Raw genomic sequence first — 24,893 nt, 5'->3', positions numbered from 1 at the left:
CTCAGAGAGGTTGGAAAAATTGCCTAAGTCACACAGTAAGTTTCAAATCCAAAACTAAACCCAAGTCTGCCTGATGCTGCCTGTGCACTTAAGCACTAGAGACAGGGCGGGACCCGGATGGAAGAGGAAGATAGTCAAGGAGGCAGCAGGAGCTGGCAAGGTCAGGGTGGTCTGTGCATGAGGGATTCTGACTCGGGGACGCTCACAAAAAGTCAGGCTCAGCCAGGCCTGGTGGCTCACGCCTGTCATCCCAGCACTTTGGGAGGCCAAGACATGTGGCTCACCTGAGGTCAGGAGTTCAAGACCAGCCTAGCCAACATGGTGAAACCCCACCTCTACTAAAAATACAAACATTAGCCGGACACGGTGGCGGACACCTGTAGTCCCAGCTGCTCGGGAGGCTGAGGCAGGAGAACTGCTTGAACCTGGGAGGCGGAGGCTGCAGTGAGCCAAGATTGTGCCACTGCACTCCAGCCTGGGTAAAGAGCAACATTCCGTCTCAAAAAAAAAAAAGAGTCAAACTCACCATTGTCTGGTGATGGCATGTATTCTTGGGTGTTCTTAGAACAGAGCTGCCTAATGCTTAATTAGAGGTGGCATGTCCAAATCCTACCCACATACCTAGTCTCAGTTCAAATGCTACTTCTTCCACAGTCTTTGCTGATTTCTCAAATGGAAGTGGAAATTATCCTCTCCTTCACTGAATGTCTTCATCTTTATTTCTCTAATGCCCCTTTAGCACTTTCTATCTTATAGGATAGTTATTTAAATCCATGTCACCCATTTCAGCAAATATTGATCACCCACCTTTAGACAGGAAAATGTTGAACTTGTTAATATCCAATTGATATGAAATTGTAGTGACAGATGGCTCAGTCTCCTCTAAAGATGTCAGCTCCTCTTTCATTAAGTAGATTTGGGGGCTGGGTGTAGTGGCTCACACCTGTAATCCCAATACTTTGGGAGGCTGAGGCAGGCAGACCACATGAGGCCAGGAGTTCAAGACCAGCCTGGCCAATATGGAGAAACTCTGTCTCTATTAATAACACAAAAATTACCTGGGTTTGGTGATGCATGTCTATAATCCCAGCTACTCAGGAGGCTGAGGTAGGAGAATCGCTTGAACCGGGAGGTAGATGTTGCAGTGAGCTGAGGTCACGCCACTGCACTCCAGCCTGGGCAACAGAGCGAGACTCTGTTTCAGGGAAAGAAAAAAAAGATTTGGGAAGGTGTCAGCTTTTCCAGTCCCTCTTTCCTCTAGCTGGAGTCTGTGGCTGAGGTCTGGCCAACCGTATACGGGCAGAAATAACTGTACACCTCACCCCCACCTGGCCTTGAGAAGCTCCCCTGTGATTCTGGTTTCCCTCTTTTACCTATTTCCAACTGGTTGTCCAGAGGCTGGGCAACCTGGGAGCCATGAGTGAAGTACCGTTGCCCCAGCAGCCTGCTTCCCTAAATAATGGTGTGGCAATACAATTCCCATCCCTTGCCTTACACCTTAACTTTATGTGAACTCTTGTTTATATTTATATAAATGTCTATTTTGTTAAACCACTGAAATGTTATAGTTATGTGTTAAAATAAACAAGGAGTAAGATTCAGCCACTACTGTGGTAAATTCAAGAGGTAAATTATCAATATCCTTACCCATTTTATATATTCCATCCATTACTACAGCAAAAACTTCGCAATTTAGGTGTAGAAAAGTTTGTTTCTTTGCTAATAAAGAGTTGGCATTGATTTTCAAGTAGGTAGAGTTTCTCGTGGAGCACAGTTTCATGCGAATCATCACTTTCGTGCGTTGCCCTTTACTCTTTGTCATTATTTCTGGCTGTTATTTGATATTTTGCATTGAACTAAGGAGCAAGAACTGGTGTGATAGGACAGTATGCTGTGTCTCATCTGAGGACTAAAACACACTCTCACCATCAAATGTAATGTTAGTTGTGGGTTTTTAATAAATACCTTAATGCAGGTTTTTTAAAAAGGGGACAAAAAAGAAAATGAGACCTTTCCCTAAAATAGGTTCTCTCATGCAACAGCCACTTTAGGAATGGGGAATTAGAAACCGCATACTCTCCTAGGCTCCTAGAAATAGCATGGAAACAAGACTTCTTGCTATCCACCATAGCCTCTTGGTAGTTTAAAAAAAAAAAAAAACTGTAAAAAGTCAAAATCCAATTCTACAACATGCAAGTCTCAAACATACACTACCCAAGTACTTTAGGACCCCAAAATCAAAAGAATAGACATAATATTGGTCTAAGAACCATGAAACTCTAGGACACTGGCAAAAGGAAATGTGAAACCTCTCCAGAAAGACTTCTACAACCCAGAGTATAAATGGTCTCATGCAAGCAAAGAATCCAAAGACGAGCTCACAGTGAAAATGTGCAGGCCATACAAACAAAAGAACCTCAGGAGAGCAGCTCAGCAGACGCAACAGATGGGAAAATAGCCACCCAAGGAAGCAAAATTAATTTGTAAAATTGTGGGTATTTGTAACTGAATATTTAAATTTAAATATTCTCAAAATTATTAAAACTGTAAAAGGAATAGAAAATGTAATGAAAAAACAAGATTTCTAAACAGACAAAAAGAAAACCAAATTTGAGAGAACCAAATAGAGCTTCGAAAAATGAAAACTGTAGTCATTAATCTTAAAAATCAAAAGAAAGAAAAAAAAAACAGCAGCTTGGATGCAGCTAAGGAAAGATTTAGGGAACTGAAGAAAGATCTGAAATAATTACCCATAACCTAAAATAAAGATATAAATGAATAAAAATGTAAAAGAAAGACTGAAACTTGGAAAAAGAACTAAATATCCTCGATGTATTTAAAAAGAGTTGAAGAAGGAGATAAAAATCGAAATGGGATGGAGGTAATACTTGAAATGATAATATCTGAGAACTTTCTAGAATTAGGAGAAAAAACCATGAAAAATAAATAGAAACAGCAAAATAAAGTAGAATGAAATCAAAATACGTATGAATTGAACTTTCTATATAAAAGACAATGATTCATAGATTAGATTTTTAAAATCCAGTTATTTGCCATTTACAAGAGATACTCTCATAATGGCTCAGAAAGGTTGAAACTAAGAGAATGAAAAAAGTTATGTCTGTTCTAACACTACTCAAAAAGCACTGTCACAGTCGTAGTGACATCCAAAGAAAAAAACAATAGCCCTTTAGCCAGATCATGAATGTATTTGTCTGGCTCACTGAAACGCAAACTGCTTCTGATGCTCCTTCCTGATAGGTATTGAGAACGCCTATGCCAGATCAATAGCCACATAAAATAAAATGAACAGCGGCTGTGTTCGTCTTTTCTAATAAAGATCCTGCATCTGACACAAGCTCTTGTGTTTGAGGCTAGTACTTTGTTAAATAATGGTAGTACATTATTATCACCATGATCCATTCCGTTTTTGCTGTAGCCAGACTAGTAAATTACACAGCGATGTAACCGGACTGCTACCTTTAAATATTTGAGGATCCTTTAAATATTTGAGGATAGCACTAATACCTCCCATTCCCTCAATATGTGGTATTTTATTTTACTGGCCTGGGACGGACTTTTACTTGGCCTTTTCTACTATAATACCTCTCACTCTATGATTCATAGGTCCTTTCAGTAGAAGATAGCTTAAGATTACAAAAAAAAAGGAAACCAATAGTTCATAGGGACTAATATGTGAAGATTCTGTCAACACCTAAGAATAGTGATTGTGATTATACATTTGGGACTGAAAAAATATGACCACTCATTGGGTCTGTGAATGCAGAGGACCCACTGTGCTATAGACTTTGGTGAGGACTCCATTTACTATCTGATTCTTGTATGTCCTACTGTAAGAGAGGAGACCGGGTGTTACTTTGGGTCTTTAAGAATCCAACAGCGCTCAGAAAAGCTGTACATTTCTCTTTTGTCAGTGCACAAATTATCCAAGGAATTGGCTTGTAGGGCCCTTTGGGGAAGAACTTGGGGAATTACCAAACTGCCCATGCCGGGGTATGTCTGAGTCCTCCTCATGGGGACCCAGCTTCTTCACTTGATGGGTTCTGACTAAAAAAAAGCTCAGGATGAAACCCAGGCAAAGGATTTTCACTGTTTATTGGAACAGCTGACCTATGCTTTCTGCCTAACTGTTCTCTTTTTTTTTTTTTTTGAGATAGAGTCTCACTCTGTCACCCAGGCTGGAGTGCAGTGGCATGACCTCGGCTCACTGCAACCTCCGCCTCCCATGTTCAAGTGATTCTCCTGCCTCAGCCTCCTGAGTAGCTGAGATTACAGGTGCACACCACCACACCCGGCTAATTTTTGTATTTTTTGTAGAGTTGGGGTTTCACTACGTTGGCCAGGCTGCTCTTGAACTCCCGATCTCGTGATCCACCCACCTCGGCCTTGCAAAGTGCTGGGATTACAGGCGTGAGCCACTGCGCCCGACCTGGTTAACCATTCTTTACTCCACTGGATAACAGACATTAAGCACACCCTTGACACCTGCCCATACATCTTACCTTTGAAACACCATATCCAGTTGATTGTGTTTACAGAGCCTGCAAGTCACGGCCTTCTGGCTGTCATTCCAATATTGCCGTCCATAATATAATTCCCACCTTGCTTCTGATGGTTAAGTTCTGTTCTGGGACACCCCGTTATCTTTACTGCTGCTAGAGAACCAGCTTTCCAATGACATCTCCTACTTTCTACCCTGGCCTACAAAGTACAGCCACTACTGAGACCCTCTAACATGCTGGTGTTCACCAGCACACCGATCACCTTGCAATGCTGCGCCTGCAAGCTCTCCTAACACGTCCCTGTTTTACGTAGGAGACTCATTCTCACATGCTCATATCAATGTGCCTTTTGACCCCTTCCTCCATAGTCCGCCATCACAGTCTGGCATCTACTTCATTTATTTAGGACCTGTGCTTTTGGCAATCTTCCAAGAGCCATCCCAGCAGCACCTGAGATCTGTCTTCCAGGACCCTTGCTGGGAGGTTGTCTTATGTCACCAAGGCACGGCCCCAAATTTACAAACTCTTCCTTATCCAGTTACATATTCTTCCCCAGTTGATCCGACACCCTCAGAACTAGCTTTAGGCATGCCACCCTGCTTCTTGCAGGAGAGTAAGCATTGTCTAGTAAGTGGGCTCTGCTCCCATTTGAAGCCTCCACGTAGACTTCAGGTAATGAGGGGTCTCTACCTTCCAACAAAAGAGAGTGGGTCATTTCCACACATACAAAACGTTTAGAGGAAAGGGGAGGAGGTTCCAAGTTCTCAAATGCAACCACCCTGACGGTCCCACACCAAGTCCTGGGGTTCTAATCCTTCCCCATAAAGGACGTGAAACTGACCTAGGCAACTTATCTAGACTTACCTAGGCTGAGAATTCCTAGTTCCAATCTTCAGCTCCATGTGCTTTTGAATATGCTTTTTGTTTGTTTGCACGATGGAGTCTCACTCTGTTGCCCAGGCTGGAGTGCAATGGCACAATCTCAGCTCACTGCAATCTCCGCCTCTCGGGTTCAGGGAATTCTCCTGCCTCAGCCTCCTGAGTAGCTGGGATTACAGGCACCTGCCACCATGCCTAGCTAGTTTTTGTATTTTTAATAGAGACGGGGTTTCACCATGTTGACTGGCCAGGCTGGTCTAGATCTCCTGACCTCGTGATCCACCCACCTCGGCCTCCCAAAGTGCTGGGATTACAGGCGTGAGCCACCGCGCCCAGCCTGGAGAAGTATTCTTTTAAGTGTTACCAATGAAGTCCTCTGAATTTCACACTTGGCATTGAATTGTTGATTAGTATGTATCTGTGCCTGTCATTTCTTTTTCAATTCTTAAAGTGCGCTTAGTGAAAGCAATGTAATTCCATAATCTGCCTTACAGTTACTATTTCTCCACATACCTCCTGTGAAAGAAAAATAAATCTCAGGACCCCAAATTCACTATGCCAAAGGGAAAGTTAAGCTTGAGTCACACCAAAACAAACAAACAAACAAACAAACCCGCTTTCCTTTTGTTCGCAAACAGACAGCTGTAATTTCACATGCTTACTTTATCTTATATAATGTAAAATATAGGTTTACTGTAAAACCAATGCCTAATTGACTTTTTCCCCTACTCCCTTTTTAATTGCACATAAAATGTTGATTCACTGAGTGCTACTCAAAGGCTCATAAGGCTGTAATCTTAATGCTTACCCTCCCTTTTTTTCCCTCTTGCTTGCTCTTTCCCCTTAAATACTGAAATTTCCAAAATCCTTTACGGAAAAAGCACTGGTCCCAGATCCTACAGTAACCTTTGTTTCTATTTCCAGGCACGTCCTCAACCTTAGCAAAATAAACCTCTAATCGACTGAGCTCTGCCTGCGTCCCTTTTCAGTTTACACTCCAAACTCCACAGGCATTGCACTAGCTAGTGCACCCTTTCCTACCTATAAACTGTCCCAGTTCGCCACAGATGAAAATCTTACCAATCACACTGCTACAACCTGCCAGAGACTTTCAAAACTCCATTTACCTCCAGTGACGAGACATCCATTGCTGTCAGGCCACCAAGTTATCCATTCCCCGAATTGCATCCTGAAAATCTATTTCCAAAGCTTGAGCTATTCTGATACCCCTGTCTTAGGCTGGGTCCCCTAGATGCGAAAACTGAGATGGGGATTCTTCTACGATTTATTGAGGGATGGTTCATAAAAGGAGAGAAGAAGTGGGACAGGGTAGAGGGGAAAATAAAGCAAGATGTGGCCCAAGATGCAGATGAAAACGATTGCAAGACGCAGCCTGATTCCACCCTGGAGCAAACAGATGCAGAGTGCGGAACTCTGGCGCACACACTGCACCAGTTAGTCCCACCTTGCGGCAAAGGGATAACATTTTTCCTTTTAGGCCAATCTGTTGCTGACTACAAGCTATTAATGCAAGAAGGAAGCCTCCTGGCCAAGGCAGCTTCTGTTTGACTGCAGGCGATTCTCTGAAGCAAGTGAACACTCACTCGAGAGTGGAGAAAAAGCATCCCTAGGTGTGGTTGTGGCCATCTTGAACAGCTGTGTGCCACTTGTCAACACAAGGACTTGTCACAGTTACAGTGACTGTGCTAAAGTTAAAGAACACCCACAGCATGTGACAGGTGCGTGCACCAGCCAGGTGAAACAGGGTCTGGGTAGAGCACTAACAGCACACATGTCCCCACGAGTCAACAAACAAACAGAAAATTACAAAATCCATTTAAAGCCGGATGACCAGATAAAAAAAAATTACATCAAAATTTGAGGTTATAGCTAATGTGATACATACCAGTAAATGCATAGCCTCAAAATCATGTTAAAATGAATAAAGCCAAAATGTAACTAGCAAGGCATTCAACTTAAGGAATTACAGAAAACACACAGAAAGTAGAAGAAAGGAAATATTTGTGATTAGAAAAGAGCAATGAGGAAATAGAAAAAATAAATAGTACAGAGGATCAAAAAATGTGTTGCTTTAGAAAACATTAATAAAAACAAACATCTGGCAATAATGAACAAAAAACAGAAAAGCAGATGCAAACGATATTGGAAATGAAGAAAGCTACATTAGGCAGGAGTTATTAAAAGTTCTAAAACTACTCTAAATAACTTTTGGCAAATAAATTTGAAAATATGAAAGAAATCAACAATTTTTTGAAGAAATATGGATTGCTAATTCAATTCAATAAACAGAAAACCTCAATAGACAGGTAACCAGAAAAGAAATCGAATTTTAAAAAAGAAAAACTACTTTAATGATACACATACATACACACACACAATACCAGGCTGAGCCAGTTTGATAAGTAATCAAACACTCAAGAAAGAGATGACCCAAATTGAGAAATGTTTTCATGAGTAGAAAACAAGGAAAAGCCCTCTTCCTTATGTTATGAAGCTACCATAACCATACTACTCTAATCAGAAAAAAGGATATATGAAAACAATCAAAATGCATCAATTCTATTTACAAACTGAGGTATAAAAATTCTAAATAATATTAGCAAATCAAATCCGGAAACATGTAAAATTGCATATATATATATATATATATGCAATATACAAATATATATATATGTAAATATATATATAACCAATTACTGTTTGTCTTAAGACTGAATGGAACAGTTTAACATTAGAGAAAAAAGTACTGTAATTTACATTTAAAAAACTAAAGGGGAAGCTTAAGAATCTTAATGGATGCAGAGTTTTATAAAATTCATTCATAGTTCATAAATAAACTCCTTCAGACTTTTCAAAAAAAAAACAACTCTTAGAAAACTAGGAGTACATTGATATAAGACATCTACCAGAAACATAAGCAAACATCACACTTACTGTTAAATACTAGAAGCATTCCCTTCATGTTAATGGAAGACAAAAATATCTGCCATGGCTGCTTCCATTCAATATGTACTAGTGGTTATAGTTTGTTCAGTAAGAAAAATAAGTAATAATTTTAAGGATTGAAACAGGAAAAAAACAAATGTTACTTTTGCAGATAACATTACAGTCTTCTTTAAAGTCCTACAGAAACTCCAAACCACTTCTAATAAGTTCAGTAAGGTGCTGAATACAAGATCAACTTAGAGAAATCAACAACATTCCAATAATAAACATATTTATTATTAACAATTGGAAAACATTTTTCAATTATCCCATTTACAATAGCCACAGAACTATAATATATCTAAAAGTAAATATGTTAAAAGACTCAAGTTCAAGACCTTTATAATAAAACCATATAAATTTTTGGAAGGATTTTTTAAAGACCTGGATTAATTGATGTTTTAAATTTATAGATAAGACATCTTAATATTATAAACACCTAAGCATTTCTAATCAAAATCTCAAGCAGTTTCTTTGCAGAATCTGACAGTTGATCCTATAAGTTTATATGAAACAGTAAAGAGCCAACATATTTTTGAACGGAGTACAGAGATTCGCTCAGCCAAACATCACTTTTTATTATAAACCTATAGTAATTTAAATGTACAGTTTTGGTATTGGGAGCCCAATAAAACAGAATGGAAAGAGACCATCAGACCAGGGAATCTACAGACAAACCCTCCCCTACAGGTCATTTGCCATAAACAATATTTCTTTCACCTTGGAATATAGGAAATTTAATAAGCTATCATAAGGACAGCTGGCTACCCTGAAGACTTCTCCTAAGAGGTCATTCTCATCCCAAGAGATCATATCTAAAAGTTCCATGAGAAGGCGGGAATACAGCATGAAACACTGCATGCCGTTTTATATTGCACATTGTCATGAGCATTTTTTGCACGCTTGTCAATGTTTTCTAATGTTTTTATTAGAAACTCTGCCCTTCAGTATCTTAAATGAGATATGCTTCTCATTGTATCTGAACTGTCAGCCAGCCTGAATAAAAAAGAAAGTGACAGTCACCAGGAGGCGGAGGAGCAGTGTCCAGATTGTATCTGACTTGACCCCAAGCGCTTCTTTGCATCACCCTCCCCACTCCCCATTGCTACCAGTTCCAATACCCTTCTGAAGAAGGGAGATTATCGCCAGAAGACTAAGAAATCAGTACGAATAATATACGATAAGAACTTAATGTTGTCTTGAGTAGGAAACAAAAGGAATTTATGGAAAACCCTTCTGAACTAATACCTTCTCTTGTCTACTCACTGACAATGACAACAGAAAAGGAGCTTATTATATCATCAAAGACCTGGCAAGGAGAAGGAATTTGTATTAGTCTGTCATAACAAAATAACACAGACCAGCTGCCTTAAACAACAGGTGTTTATATTCTTACCTGTCCGGCGGCTGGAAGTCCAAGGTTAAGGTGCCAGCAGATGTGGTTTCTGAGGAAGGCTCTCTTCCCCGCTTGTAGGTAGCTGTCTTCACATGGTGAAAAGAGAGGGAGCTCTGGGGTCTCTTTCTCTCCTCATACGAACACCCAGTCCTACTGGATTAGGGTCCCACACTTAAGACCTCCCTTAACATTTATTACCTCTGCAGTATCCTTCATCTTAGCCAAAAGGCCAAGAAGCCATTGCTAATTACTTCTATAAAGGCCTTATCTCCAAGTACAGTCACGCTGGGGTTGGGACTTCAACACATGAATTGGGAGGAGGGGAGTGGGATCACAATTCAGTCTGCAATTGGATTTTCCTCCAAACTTGGGCCAACAACTTTCCTAAAACACATGGGAACTTCGTGTATGACTAAGGTGCCATTATAAGCCAATGGGGAAAAGACAGCTTATTCAATAAGTAATGCTAAGACAACCTGCTATCATATTAAAAGAATAAAGCTCAATTAAATCTGTAACTACAACACACGCAAGAATTTTCTCCTGATTGATGAAGCCCTAAATGCAAAAAGCAAAACTTAAAAACATTGGAAGAATTAAAAAATATACAGACAGTTCCCAACGTATAAGGGGAATTTAATTTTTTAACTTTACGATGGTGCAAAAGCCATATGCATTTAATAGAAACCATAGTCCAAGTACCCATACAACCATTCTATTTTTTACTTTCAGTATTCAGTAAATGATATGAGATAGTCAACATTTTATTATCAAGTAGGCTTTCTGTTAGATGATTTTGCGCAACTGTAGGCTAATGTGCATGATCTGAACATGTTTAAGGTAGGCTAGGCTAAGCTATGATATTTGGCAGGTTAGGAATATTAAATGCATTTCTGACTCACAATCTATAATGCGTTTATCAGGATGTAACCCCACTGTAAGTAGAAGAACATCTGAAATTGACTTGAGTTCAGATTTCTTAAAGAAAGCACATAAAACAAGCTATCAAGAAAAATGTTAACATATTTGACTATATTAATATTAAAAACTTATCTAGACCAATATCATTTTTAGAAAAGCAAAAAAGAAAGATAAACCATAAACTGGCAGAGATATTTGGAGAGCCTATGATCAGCAAAGGTTATAAACGATATTTAAAGAAGTCCTTCCAACAATAGCAAAAAGTCTACAACACAGTAGAAAAAGTGAGCTAAGCAAATGAAGGGGAACCCTTATGGCCAGTAAACAAGATCAGGAAAGTGCCTATTAGTAAACAATGAAGCAATATTTCTCAGAATTTTTTGTTATCAGATAAAGAAGTCGAACTTAATGACATGAGGAGTGAAAGGATGGCGATCGTTTAAGATGACTCTCAGGTTTCTAGGTAGGGGGGCGACTAGCATCATTAATCAGGATGGGCAACGTAGGAACAGACATATCTGTTCAAGAGCAGAGAACATTTGAGTTGGAAGTAACTATGGGATATCTAAGTGAGTGTTGTGGACATAGGTCTGCAGCTCTGAGAGAGAACCTTGACCTAGAGACATAGATTTGGGAATCAAAAACACATAGGCAGCTGTTAAGATCGTGATTGTGAATGAGATTGCTTAGGGAAATCCTGCAGATTGAAGGAGTTAAGAGAAGCCACTAAATTAGCAGCCAGAAATTAAAAAAGAACCGGGACAATCCTATCAGTTATCTGTAGCCAAAGAGAACAAATATAGTATAATGGATGGGAGCTGCTTCATCTAGCTTTGAATTTAATGTGTATTTGTCTTTGCATTTTTAAAATGATTTCTGTTACCACTAAAGCAACGAATTTGTTAAATCAACCAAAAGTGAAGGAAGTGTAGGACATCTGACATCATTTATTTTTTTAATGAATGATTGAATTTGATTATGAGGGCATCTGAGAATCCTATGCAAAGATTTAATAGACTACAGTCCCACTAGGGGGAAGAAAAAACACTTGGAAACCTGCAGGAAATCTGTTTGTTTACTTTCATAAATAAGTGTTTCACAACAAACACATGCCAGCAATTTTACAATACCTTGTAGAAATGACATTGGTGGTGGTGGAAAGTTTCTAATGTCAATTAACCATGCAGTCTAGAGAGATCTGACTGTGGCAATTTAGGCAGAGACTTGGTTTTTTTTGTTTTTTTTGTTTTTTTTGTTTTTTTTTACTCTTATGGAATAACAAACCAGTCATGTGCACAAGAAATACATTAACGTACACTCCTTAGTCATGGGATCCAATCACACTTTTTTATTATTACATGTCAATTAAACAAAATGCTTGTGCTTAACTACTTTGGTTTCTCAAACATAGAGAAAATAACAAAACTATTTCAAAAAATAGAATGAAAGCAGTGAATATCCACAAACTAAAGCAGAATTTTTGTCCAATTGTAAATTGATTCCTATAGATATATGTATACAAAATGCATGTAATGTGTGTAATCTATTCTGTTTTTAAATATACCTTTCTTTATCACAAAAATTCTGGACCTATGTTTCTATAAAACTATTCCATAAAAGAAATAATGGTGACATTTTGAATATACCTAAAATTTTATCAAATAAACAACATGTATGTGAAACTGTAAAAAAAAAAATTCTTTACATAATGAAGCTTAATATACATGCCAAACAGAAATAGAAGTATCTTTTAATGTGCTGAATTTCTACATGGTTTTAAGTAAAAAATGTTTCCATTGTGTTTGTGAAAAGCCATAAAAAGGATTAATACATGCAATATTAGCTACATAACATCCTAAACAAGTAATAAACCATCTAAACACATTTTAATTATATAAAATGTAGGTCTATTTACTCAAAAGATCGAACAGTAAACTTCTGCATTTTAGAGCGTACACTGATACAGAAGTAAAAACCTAAATGCTCATAGTTTGATCAAAACACAAATAATTTTTCTTACAGAGACATTCTAAAAATACTAAGTCATATAAAAACAATGAGCTCAATTGAATCTTTGCTTACATCAACAAACACCCATTATCACTGTATATATTAAAGATTTAAGACAAAAGAAAAAACACTGAAGCAAAAGACAAAACAGGCTTTCTCAAAAATTCTTCTAAGAATGACTACAGTCATTCCCTTTTTCCATATGACACTGCATTAGTGACAATAAATGAAACACAATTAAACTATATGGTTCAAGCTGATTAAACTGCAGAGAATTCATTTGGACCCATTCTTAGAGTAAAGCTGAAGTCATGGTTTTAACTCATCACTTCTCTCAGCCTCACCCAAAAGAGCCTTATTTTATTAGTAACACCAAGCCTCAGGAGGCCTTTTTAATGTTTTAAAGTGTGTGAGTGTATCTATGTAAGTATTTGATACATATCTATGTCTATATGCGTTATTTCTTTTCAGATTGGCAAGCGTTTCACTGCGATGCTTTCTGTTCAGCAATTAATCTACTTTTTAAACTCTGCTTTCGCCATTTGTTGAACAAAAAATGAAAGAAAACTTCCTGTTGTCTTGCAGCCATTATTTCAAATACACAGATTTTTTTCTAGGTGAATAAACTTTATTCTTTGCATATAAGGTAGGTCGCTCAATTAAAATGTTGAAGATGTTAGTTTATGAGCTATAAACTGGAAGAGTTAGCACGAATAATACCATATTAATATGCGTTCACAACTGTGAACATAGAGAGATATCTCACTCTGAGCCACGTATGTACGGGATGGTTCTGTCTTCACACAATAAAACAGGAGGCATGACAGTATCACACTCTTCCTATGAGTGTGGCATACTAACATTCCCCAAAAAAACATGAAAAAAAACCTTGAAATATAAAGTATTTCTGAGGTCATAGAGAAGAGTAACAAGCAAAAAGTTATTTTATGGTCATAGTATCATATTTTATAACTAGAAGTCATTGGGCACTCAATAGCTATTTTAACAGACGCTAACCCAGGTAAAACATCCTTAAAATGACTTTCGTCAAAATCTTCTTTATTTGCTCTGTAAAACTCTTAATGCCCCAAGTTTACTAACAAACTAGTTGTTTACAAGTGTCTTAAAATCCAGGTAAGTTTAACTAAGTAGTTTCATAAAATATAAAAAAAAGTATGTAGCATCACAAAGAATTAGCATCTTAAAGCATTATATTGGTTATCACATAAAAGCATCCTAAGTTTTTCATAGCAACCTCTCTAGAAACAGTACATGAAGCCTAACCAAGATCTCGGCTGTCAAACTCACAGCAACGATCCCAGGTCTGTCAAAGGGTCTCACTTAATTGGAGGAGCTAGTATGCCACAGAGGCCACCATTCTCCACAGAGAAAACTGCCACATTTGTGATGTGAATGAACTTTTAGTATTTATGTTAAAGTCATCTCTGAAGCGACACCCACAATTTTAATTCCCAGCGGATGATTTCTTCCTCAGCTAAATACCTGGTTTTTTTTTGTAACATGTTTGCAAAGTGTCTTAAAGTGGTAAGTTGTTATTCATTCCCTCAAAATAGGTCACAATTATATCTTGTCCACAGGTAGTAAAATAGGCACACACAAGGAATGAATATGTCCCCAATTTTAAGGTTTTTTGCCACGGTTACAGTGACCTTCTTAAAGTATACTTAAAATACCAAAGGCAATTCTCATGTAAAATATCAATGTTGTGTTTCATTAAAATGACTCTTTAGGAGTTTCCTAAAACCTAAGCTTCATAATATAATGAAGAAAAGGACAGGAAAAAAAGACATATATTTTTATTAAAGAAGGAAAGAGAAAGAGAGAAACTCTCCATTGAAGAAAGAAAAAAGAATCACCTTGATAATCAGTTATAATTTCTTACATTTAATCATTTACTTTTATCAACTATTTGAAATCATTAACTCCAGACCCAGTAATAGTGCACAAATTTAATATTAAAAGATCTATTGGGGCCAGGTACGGTGGCTCACGCCTGTAATCCCAACATTTTGGGAAGGCCAGGAAGGCAGATCACCTGAGGTCAGGAGCTTGAGACCAGCCTGGTCAAAATGATGAAACATACATCTCTACAAAAAACACAAAAATTAGACAGGCACGGTGGCGGGCACCTGTAATCCCAGCTACTGGGTAGTCTCAGGTGCTTGAACCCCAGAGGCAGAGGTTGCAGTAAGCCAAGATCGGCCACTACACTCCAGCCTGGGCCACAAGGACTCCATCTCACAAAAAAAATGTTTTTAAGTAATTTTTAAAAAGACCAATTGGTCTATTTGCCTAGTAACCCAACATGGTTGCTTATAGGCCACACTGCTTTATACCATCTCATTTGAAAAAGTAAGCCTAGTAGTAGAAAGCACAATTTAGATTTTACACTAGAAAGATAAAGTGCCCTGCATATAATTCAGGCTCCCAGATCACTATCTCCTTGCGTCATTCTCTCTTTCAAACGCTGTTACATTATCATCTCTGTTTACACTTCCTATTTGTGGAAAGTACTAAAATCATGTTGAGAAAAAATACATCAATTTTCTACAGTGTTATTAAGTGCTTTAGATAACTGCCAACTCTTTATTCCAAATGAAACCTGGAAGAGAAAAAATATTTTAAACTTACGATTAATAATGAATTTTAGAAAAGCACCAGAAGTTTAAATTTCACACTTACAACTTTCACATAACTAAAAATACATCCTTTAAGAAAAATATATCTATATTTATGGAAGAACATCATCTCTTAAGAATTCAAAAAAGAATGAAATTACGTTTTCCCCGTATGTACCTCACAAGTCAACTATAAATCAATCTAATCAGTCCAGGAAGTTGTGATCAGGAACTGGCTTCATTATAATAACTTCTAAAGTTTTTTCCGGCAATTTCTATCAGATGCCTTCTAATTATAAAGAAACCTGCTGGAATTTCTAAATGGATCATGCTAGGAAAAATAAATATTTGCTGATACCCTTAGAGCAAAAACATAGTAAAACAGTCCTAATAGAAACAAGGCAAAAAACAAGTGAAACTGAGCAGTCACAAACTCTTCATATAGCCTACTTTTTCTTCCTAATACACTGTTTTATTTTTGTTAAAAACTATTTGAGAATAATTTAAGCTTTGGAATAGCCAATAACAAGTTCTGTAATTTAATGACATCAGGGAGAAGTAAGAGATATTATTGGTAAAGACAGATTGGATCAGTGAATATCCATAGGATTTCCATTATTTGCAAACCATTCATCCAGGCTTTACAATATAACGGGGAGCCCTTTAGGATTCCTTCTTGAGTATGGGCCATTGCAGCCACAAGCATGCAAACCTGAAAGGACCGAAGGGTGGGTGTGGCAATACTAGTCACTAACACGCTGAACAAATGCTTCCACCCCCCAACATGAACACCTCGCATTGTCTTTGTCGTTCATTTAAGGTAGAAAAGGAAGAAAAAAAGGTATGTTAACAAGCACATATACACCATGGAATACTATGCAGCCATAAAAAACGATGAGTTCAAGTCTTTTGTAGGGACATGGATGAATCTGGAAACCATCATTCTCAGCAAACTGACACAAAAACAGAAAATCAAACACCTCATGTTCTCACTCATAGGCAGGTGTTGAACAATGAGAACATGTGGACACAGGGAGGGGAGCATCACACACTGGGGTCTGTTGGAGGGGGGGCAAGGGAGGGACAATGGGCGGGTGGGGGGGTCGGGGAGGGATAGCATGGGGAGAAATGCCAGATGTAGGTGACGGGGGGATGGAGGCAGCAAATCACACTGCCATGTGTGTACCTATGCAACAATCCTGCATGATCTGCACATGTACCCCAGAACCTAAAGTACAATTTAAAAAAAAATCTGGGAAAAAAGACAAGGCATGGAAAACATTTTGCTCTATTGCCATCTCCAAATTATATAAATCGCAATTTGTTCATTCAAGAGTTTATTGCTTTAAGAAAACAGTACATCCTTTCCTATTACCAGTTCTTTAAAATTCTATGTCTTCCTAGATAAAAAATTCTTTAGAATAAGCTGCCTTCTAAATGTATAATAATGTGTACAGTAAGAGTGATCCTATTTTTTTATCCTTTACAAATATAAGTGGCAAATTGTCTTCCATTGCAAATTCTCCTCTGTCCCCTCTTATTTGGTATATCTATATGACTTTTTAAAGCACATGCAATAAAAATAGTTACGCATTAGTAGCTATTAAAAGTTATCTAGTCTTCCACTAGGCTCCTAATGTTAAAATTCAGTAGGTAGTATTCGACCATAGTGTCACATTATATTTGGCAATAAGTATGTGCTTATCTTTCAAGTATTATAACCTTTCATTTTTCTTGCAATCCATATACTCTTTTAAAAAATCTTCTATGCCACAGCAGCATAGTCCTTGTTTTGTTCGTTGTTTTCATTTTCTTGCGGACTAGTAATTTTTACTTCTGGCCTTGGTGGTCTTTGAGGGTCTAAATCAGCCTAGAAGAAAACAGAGCAACACAAAGGTATTTAGCTGTTCGGTTCACAAAGGTCGTGACATTTATGAAGAAAAAATTACTCAATATTCTATTTAATTACACAAATATTTAACTAAAAACAGTTCCTTGGGTTCCCCTTGTTTTTGTGTCTATCATGACCCAGTGGGCATACCATTTTCTCAACACTTGGACAAAAGTTCTTTTGGGGACCATCACCTACTATGTGCTTTAAAGGCACAGGATCCTTTTGTATGCTGCAGGCTTTATTTTCCTCATTTTTTCTCTATTTCTCTTTGAGCTTTTCTTTAACGTATGTATACTTTTCAGTTGAGCATTTTCAGAGACAAAGGAAGACACGATTCAGGGGTGTTCTCCTAAGTTTAGTTTCTTCCTAGAATTCACAAATTCATTGTGAATATGGTACCAATTACCATCAAGTATCAAGTAGGTAAGAACAAGACAGAAAATCAAAGCGTGGAGGCGGGATATCTCCAACAGCAACTACTGCTCCTGCCACTTGGGCTTCTCCTGTTATTAATGATATTGTCTCATATACTACTCATCCTTCCCCAACTACACTGAAAACTGACTGAGATTAGAACTAGTTGGTTTGCAAACTCTGCTCTATGAAATCCTAAAAGCTCCACAGCCCCCACAAGGGCACTCATTGTGGGGGACAGAGTAGCTCCAGGATCCCCAAACCACACAGGCCATAATTTATGCTTTAAAAAAGAAATCATATATATACATATGTAAAAATTTTAAAATGATTTAAAAAAGAAATCATATATATAAAAATAAGTGATTAAATGTAAATATATATACATTTAATAGAGTTAAAGGAGTTACATGTATTTATATTTACATTTAATCACTTATTTTTATAAACTATTTGAAATCATTAACCCCAGACCCAGTAATAGTGCACAAATTTAATATTAAAAGACCAAGTGGGACAGGGTGTGGTGGCTCACACCTGTAATCCCAACATTTTGGGAGGCCAAGGAAGGCAGATCACCTGAGATCAGAAGTTTGAGACCAGTCTGGCCAACATGGTGAAACACCCATCTCTACTACAACAATTAGCTGGGCGTGGTGGTGGCGGGCTACACACACACACAGACACACACACACAGACACACACACACGCACACACAGGCTACACATACATACAGACACACACAGACGCACACAGACACACACACAGGCTACACACGCAGACACACACACACACACACACACACACACACACACACACACACAACTAGTGCCGTGTCTTCTTTCACATTGTTCCTTTGTGAAATGTCTCAAATGCTATCTTGAATATAGTACAAGTTTGATCTCAATAAATGTAAATTGTTTCTTGTGAATTCACTGTATTTCTAGCTGTTTTTCTACAATCATCTCTCACTTTGTACAAGAATTGTTACATGGAACAAAATGTTACACAGTAAATGGAATTTCTAGTCATTTTATTAGTAAGCAGTCCTTCTGTAAAAGTTAATTATTAATTTTAATTTATAATCCACATAAATTTGGTTTTTTATATATTTCAGTATGCTTAAAATACACCTTCACTAATATCTTAGGGAGAACAAGATAAATTATATCACTGTTATAACAAAGAGATGAGTCAAGTAAGGTTAAATCTCTCTGTTAGTAACTACTCTGTTACTAATTAGGCCGGGCGTGGTGCCTCACACCTGTAATCCCAGCACTTTGAGAGCCCAAGGGAAAAGGACTGCTTGAGCCCAGGAGTTCAAAACCAGCCTGTTCAATAGAGGGAGCGGGATCTCCTCCCTATTAAAAAAAAAAAAAAACCAAAACAGGCTGGGTGTGGTGGCTCACACCTGTAATCCCAGCACTTTGAGAGCCCAAGGGAAAAGGACTGCTTGAGCCCAGGAGTTCAAAACTAGCCTGTTGAACATAGGGAGCAGGATCTCTTCCCTATTTAAAAAAAAAAAAAAAAAAAACAGGCTGGGTGCGGTGGCTCACACCTGTAATCCCAGCACTTTGGGAGGCTAAGGAGGCCAGATCAGGAAGTCAGGAGACCAAGACCAGCCTGGTCAACATGTTGAAAACCCATCTCTACTAAAAACACAAAAATTAGCTGGGTATAGTGGCATGAGCTTGCAATTCCAGCCACTTGGGAGGAGGCAGGAGAACTGCTTGAACCCAGGAGGTAGAGGTTTCAGTGAGCCAAGATTATGCCACTGCACTCCAGCGTGGCAACACAGTGAGGCTCCATCTCAAAAAAAAAAGAAAAAAAATAGCGTGGCATGGTAGCATCTGTGGTCCCAGCTATTCACAGGAGGATGAGGTGGGAAGATCACCTGATCCCAGGAGGTCAAATCTGCGATCAAGCCATTGAACTGACTACAGCCTGGGTGACAGAGTGAAACCTTGTCTCAAAAAAAAAAAAAAAAAAAAAAAATCCCTAATTAGGCTTTGCATCAAAAACAAAAAAAAAGGGCACTTCCTCATTTGAATTCCAAGAATTTAGATTCACCCTCATTACATACCACAGGCCACTGCCAAATTCTAAAACCTTGATCTTGAAGGATACTCAATTCCTATCAAAAGCCTATTTTCCCCTTTAAAAAATTATTCATTTATTATAATTGGCAAATAACGGTGTTTTGAAATATGTATTCACTGTGGAATGGCTTAATTGAATTAATTAGCATATGCCTTGCCTCACATACTTATTATCTTTTGTGGTGAGAACACTTCAAATCTACCCTCTTAGTGATTTTCAAGTATACATTGTTAATAACTACAGACACCTTGTTGTACAATACATCTCTTGAACTTATTCTTCCTTTCTAACAGAAATTTTGTATCATTAGACCAACATCTCTCCAACCCCCATACTCAGTCCCTGGTAACTACCATTCTACCTTCGACTTCTATGAGTTTAACATTTTTAGATTACACATATATGTGAGATCGTGTGGTATTCGTCTTTCTTTGGTTGGTTTATTTCACTTAACATAATATCCTCCAGGTTTATCCATGTTGTTGCAAATTACAGGATTATTTTTTAAAGTTATATTTATGGAAGATGGAAGGATAGGCAAGCTATTCATTTCTGTAAAATCTATTTATGTCATATATTGAATTAAGCTAGACCACTGGAGAAATTCATGCTTGGATCTTACCATCTAGCCCCACATAGAATTACACTTTGATTTCATTTTGTAAGCTTTCATCAAAAGCTACTACAACCAAGAGTTTTATGAAACCTACTATTACAGTTGTCATATAAATGACACTGAGGACCATGTAGAACTACTATGGGGAATTTCTTACAGAATAGGACTGTGATTATCTCACCTTGAGAAAAGATAAAATGAGAGACATGCTGAGTATTTTCATGTAGATGTTAAGAACAGTTTGAATAAGCCATATAGTGAATTACAGATAACTTTGTACTGCTATTGAAACCATGCCACCAGAACATTTTGCATTTTGCCACTGCTAAACTTGCTCTTCCTAAGCAAGATAACTCAGATGCATCAACAACAAATCATCAAGTAGGCCTCATTCATCACAGTGTGTGTTAGGAACGAGCAGACCAAGGCCCATTTCAGCAGCTGCAGCCGAGGGAGGTGGGCCTTGATCTGATGGACAGACAGGCAGGGAGGGGATGAGCAGATGGTGAGAATGTTGTAGAGAGGACATTCTGCCTCTTATGCTGTCAGACTCAACTTGAGCCTGGCAGCAACGGGGTCACACTGTCCCGTAGAAAAATGCCAGGGCTGATGAGTATCCAGCTCCAAGATCAGACGTAGGAGGACAGGCTAGGAAGAGACAGGTTTCATCACGTATTACTTTTTTCGTTCTTTTCTTTTCACCACATTTTTCTTTATCTTCTCTGTATAATAAATAGAACTGTATACTACCAAGTGCCTGATGTGTTGAATGCTTAATTTGATTAATCTATTTGAAGTAGAACAATCGAACTAGACTTCAGTACTTCTAGAGATCAAAGAAGTCATCATAATAGAGACAGTATTCTTTATTTCATGTCTAGGTCTCACTGGTCTTGATATTCTTTTCTGGTTTCTACCTTCTCTGATCTTAACTTATTTTTACTTTTTAATATTTCTTTGATTATGTATGTTCTGAGAAGGCTCTGTACATTTTCTTGTGAAATGAGGCAGAAGGTGGACAGATGGAAGGATGAATGACTAAATGTATGAATGGCAGAAGGGCAGACATGGACTATCAGATAGCTCAATGGCAGTACTTGTTAAATGGTTCAAATAACTAGTAAATAAAGTCATTAAATGGTATTGACTCTTTCATACTCAACCGTAAGTGGTTTCAATACAAGTACTAAACACTTGGTTAATTCTGTAAATGCATGCATGTACACACACACACATATTCATGCATTCATGACATAAGTAAGCAAAAGCAATAGGAATACCTCATCTTGTCCACTGCCAACTCCTTGAGATGTTCTTTCCTCGTCTAGGGCCAGTTGAAGCTCATTATTAACCTGGTCTAGCTCCTCACCGTTTTCTTCATCAGTGACTCCACTGACACGAGCAGGGCCTGCCCGCTCCTCACTGTGACCCAGGGCCTCCCCGACTTGCTGAGGAGCATCTGCAGCCTCCCCACCTCCTTCCTCTTCAAGGTCGCCATTCATTCCTGAGAAGTCTTCGTTCTGTTCTGCATCCTTATTTGCCTTCTCTCCATCTTCTTCCTCATCTACTATTTCTGCTGGCCTCTGATGGATCAAAAGGAATAATGGATAAAAATAAGAGCATAGCAGAAAATTTCCACGGCACACCATAGTAATGTAATACTTATTACAGTCAAGTCAAACCTCCTTACATTTGCACAGTACTTTACAGTGTAGAATGCGCTTACGTTTACAGAACACTTACCACATGCCACATGTGACAGGTATTCCCTCATTTAATCCCCACAACAAGTCTTTGACATTGGCATCATTCCCATTTTGCAGATGAGAAAACTAAACAGGGAGCACCCAAGATCCCACAGGAAGAGCCAGAGTTTTAACTAAACTTGTGACTCCAGAACAAGTGCTCCCCCGTGGCAGACAGAAAACCAAACCTCAGGGTCCTTGGCCAGTGTCTACTAAAGTGCCTGGCCCAGAGGAGGTGGTTTAAAAAAAAAAAGTCTTGGGGAGGCCGCGGCGGGGAAAATGGCGGACGGGAAGGCGGGAGAGGAGAAGCCCGAAAAGTCGCAGCGAGCTGGAGCCGCCGGAGTAATGGAGGGGAAAGTTCCAGTCGCAGCGCTGAGAAGCGATCAGCTGAAGAAGAAGCTGCAGACCTCCCAACAAAGCCTACAAAGATCTCCAAGTTTGGATTTGCCATAGGTAGTCAGACGACAAAGAAAGCATCAGCCATATCCATCAAACTTGGGTCAAGTAAGCCTAAAGAAACTGTTCCAACTCTTGCTCCTAAAACACTTTCAGTAGCAGCAGCTTTTAATGAAGATGAAGATAGTGAACCAGAAGAAATGCCTCCAGAAGCAAAGATGAGGATGAAAAATATTGGAAGGGATACACCAACATCAGCTGGACCAAACTCTTTCAATAAAGGAAAGCATGGGTTTTCTGATAACCAGAAGCTATGGGAGCGAAATATAAAATCTCATCTTGGAAATGTCCATGACCAAGACAATTAAATGATGTTTTGAAATTGGGGCGTGGGGTGGGTGTAAAGTTAAAAGGAACAGTTTCCTTTTTTAAAGAATGGTATAAGACTATCTTTGGAGCCGCTTTTTTTTTTCTTTTTCATTTTTTTAAAAGATTGAGTGGTACACTAATAAATGAGAGTTTGAAATTAGAGGTAATTTATGTTTTATATACGGATTTCAAGACATTTGCTAATTTTGTAGTTTCATGTGATTAGTTTCCAAAGGCTACAGATAATAAAGAAATCAGAAATGGTACCTTTTTAAGAATTGCATATTTTTTTAGACACAACTATTAGCACATTAAGAGGGAAGCAAAAAGTTATCGTCTATTTAAAACTGCAAGCAGTTACCCTCAACTCCCTTATTACGTAAACTTGTCTGGCTCCCAGGAACAGCCTTATAGAGAGAGGGAGTATTGTATTGGGAGGAAAATGTTAATGAACTATTGACTGAAAGTAAATTTAGATCAAATTGAAATACAGCTTTTTTCCTTACGGGCATTTGTTTTGTTTCAAGTCATCATAAACTAGGTATTGCATTGCTGTCAGTGGATACAGACGCTTAGCTCTTAAAAGAATTTTTTTTAATGTAAACTGTTGAATATTTGAACTAGCCCACTTCACCTTAATGGGTCTTGTCTATCTTCATAGTCTTCAAAAAAAAAAAACCCATTTGCTACCAAAGTAAATCAGTATTTTGAAGGTGCTTCTCTTGTTTTTTGTTTATTAGCTACTTCCTGTAAGCATTTCCACCAGAACTTGAGGCAAATCATAAGGAAGCTGTTTCTTTTAAAATACAAACCACCACCAAAAACTTAAATGTACATATTGCTTAAGTATTTGGCTGTTTTTATTTTTTAAAGGGTATCAACACCAAAAAAAAAAAAAAAAAAAAAAATTAACATTGTATGAAGATGGAAAACAAGAAGATGCACTTTCTGTTACTTTGTTAAGGATTTAATTACTGACTTGTGAAATCCAATTTGAAATGAACTTAACTACCGGCTTTCTTACTAGTAAAATTATATTGTTTATTTTAAATGTATACATATTGACCAATGGCCTCTCAAAAAGCACATTTTAGATACTGAAATAGAAAGAAAATGCATCTTCAAACATTTTTTGGAATCTCACCACATATACTTTGTTAGATTTGTGTATTGTAGGGTGTTTGTTTTTGTATTTTTGTATTGTATATGACCTTTTTTTAAATGTGACAGTTAAACACATCTTTAAAAGCATAGTCACAGACAAAAGAAACATACAGTATAAAAATTTTTTTGAAAACTCCTACAATATTGTATTTGGAGGCAGCTTCAGACTGTTTTATTGGTGGTAACTGCTCGCCGAGCTCTTTCACTTGGTAATAACTTCAGAAAAGAAGGCTGTGTATATTCCTAACACTTTGTTCACTAGCATTTAAGTTTAGAATAAGCCCCAAGTAAAACAATGGAAATGTATGTAGAACTCTTAGTTCTGACATGATTTAATTATATCAAGATACATGAATTTAACTTACTTTAATGTAGGCAGACTTTGTTTTTGTCCATTTTCCTGTTTGTTAAAATAACATACCTCTCCTACATATTCTTTTCTTGACCCAAATGAAATATTAACCTAAGGTCAAGCTGGGAGAGAGAAACGACTGAGATGAATGTCTTTACTAAAATACCAATAAATTTGTCAAACTCAAAAAAAAAAAAAAGAAAAAAAAAAAGTCTTGGCGCAATGATTATCATCCTCAGTGCTAAGGATAAGGGCAATGGCACCAGGCTGTGAATTCATGTTTTCTGATGTGGAATATAGACAGCTTTCCCCACAATGCCTAAGGAAGTTGACAGCTTATCTCTAAATACAATAATTGATTGTCCTGCAGATCAAAGGGCAAGAAAGTCCACATCCTTTCTATAAGAATAAGAAATGCTCAAGTATTTTATAAGGCTTAATCAAACATTTTACTGTTCTACTGTTATTT

General features: G+C 37.8%; 1 protein-coding gene, 1 non-coding gene and 1 pseudogene across 3 annotated transcripts in view; 2 read left to right on the top strand and 1 right to left on the bottom strand.

The window, feature by feature from the left end:
* The first annotated feature begins 7,005 nt into the window (after positions 1-7,005).
* LOC116529871 lies at positions 7,006-7,109 on the top strand. Its single transcript, XR_004259719.1, has one exon. It is a non-coding gene; the product is annotated as a small nucleolar RNA SNORD46 (small nucleolar RNA).
* A 9,585-nt stretch (positions 7,110-16,694) lies between these two features.
* Positions 16,695-24,893, bottom strand: part of DCDC2 (doublecortin domain containing 2) — a 197,889-nt gene continuing 189,690 nt past the window's right edge. The window contains exons 9-10 of the mRNA XM_032247628.1: positions 21,679-21,981; positions 16,695-17,244 (exon numbers count right to left, since the gene is read on the bottom strand). Coding sequence (XP_032103519.1) covers positions 17,140-17,244; positions 21,679-21,981 — 408 coding nt within the window. The 3' untranslated portion in view covers positions 16,695-17,139. The remainder of the gene's footprint in view (positions 17,245-21,678; positions 21,982-24,893) is intronic.
* Positions 22,403-24,623, top strand: LOC116529723 (annotated as a pseudogene). The gene has a single exon (XR_004259630.1). The product of XR_004259630.1 is annotated as a PEST proteolytic signal-containing nuclear protein pseudogene (transcript).

This window comes from Sapajus apella, unplaced genomic scaffold, assembly GCF_009761245.1.
Source record: "Sapajus apella isolate SASKATOON/1434 unplaced genomic scaffold, GSC_monkey_1.0 scaffold63, whole genome shotgun sequence".
Classification (NCBI taxonomy): Eukaryota; Metazoa; Chordata; class Mammalia; order Primates; family Cebidae; genus Sapajus; species Sapajus apella.
Note: the sequence above shows the minus strand (reverse complement) of the source record. Positions and strands in the feature narration are given on the sequence as shown.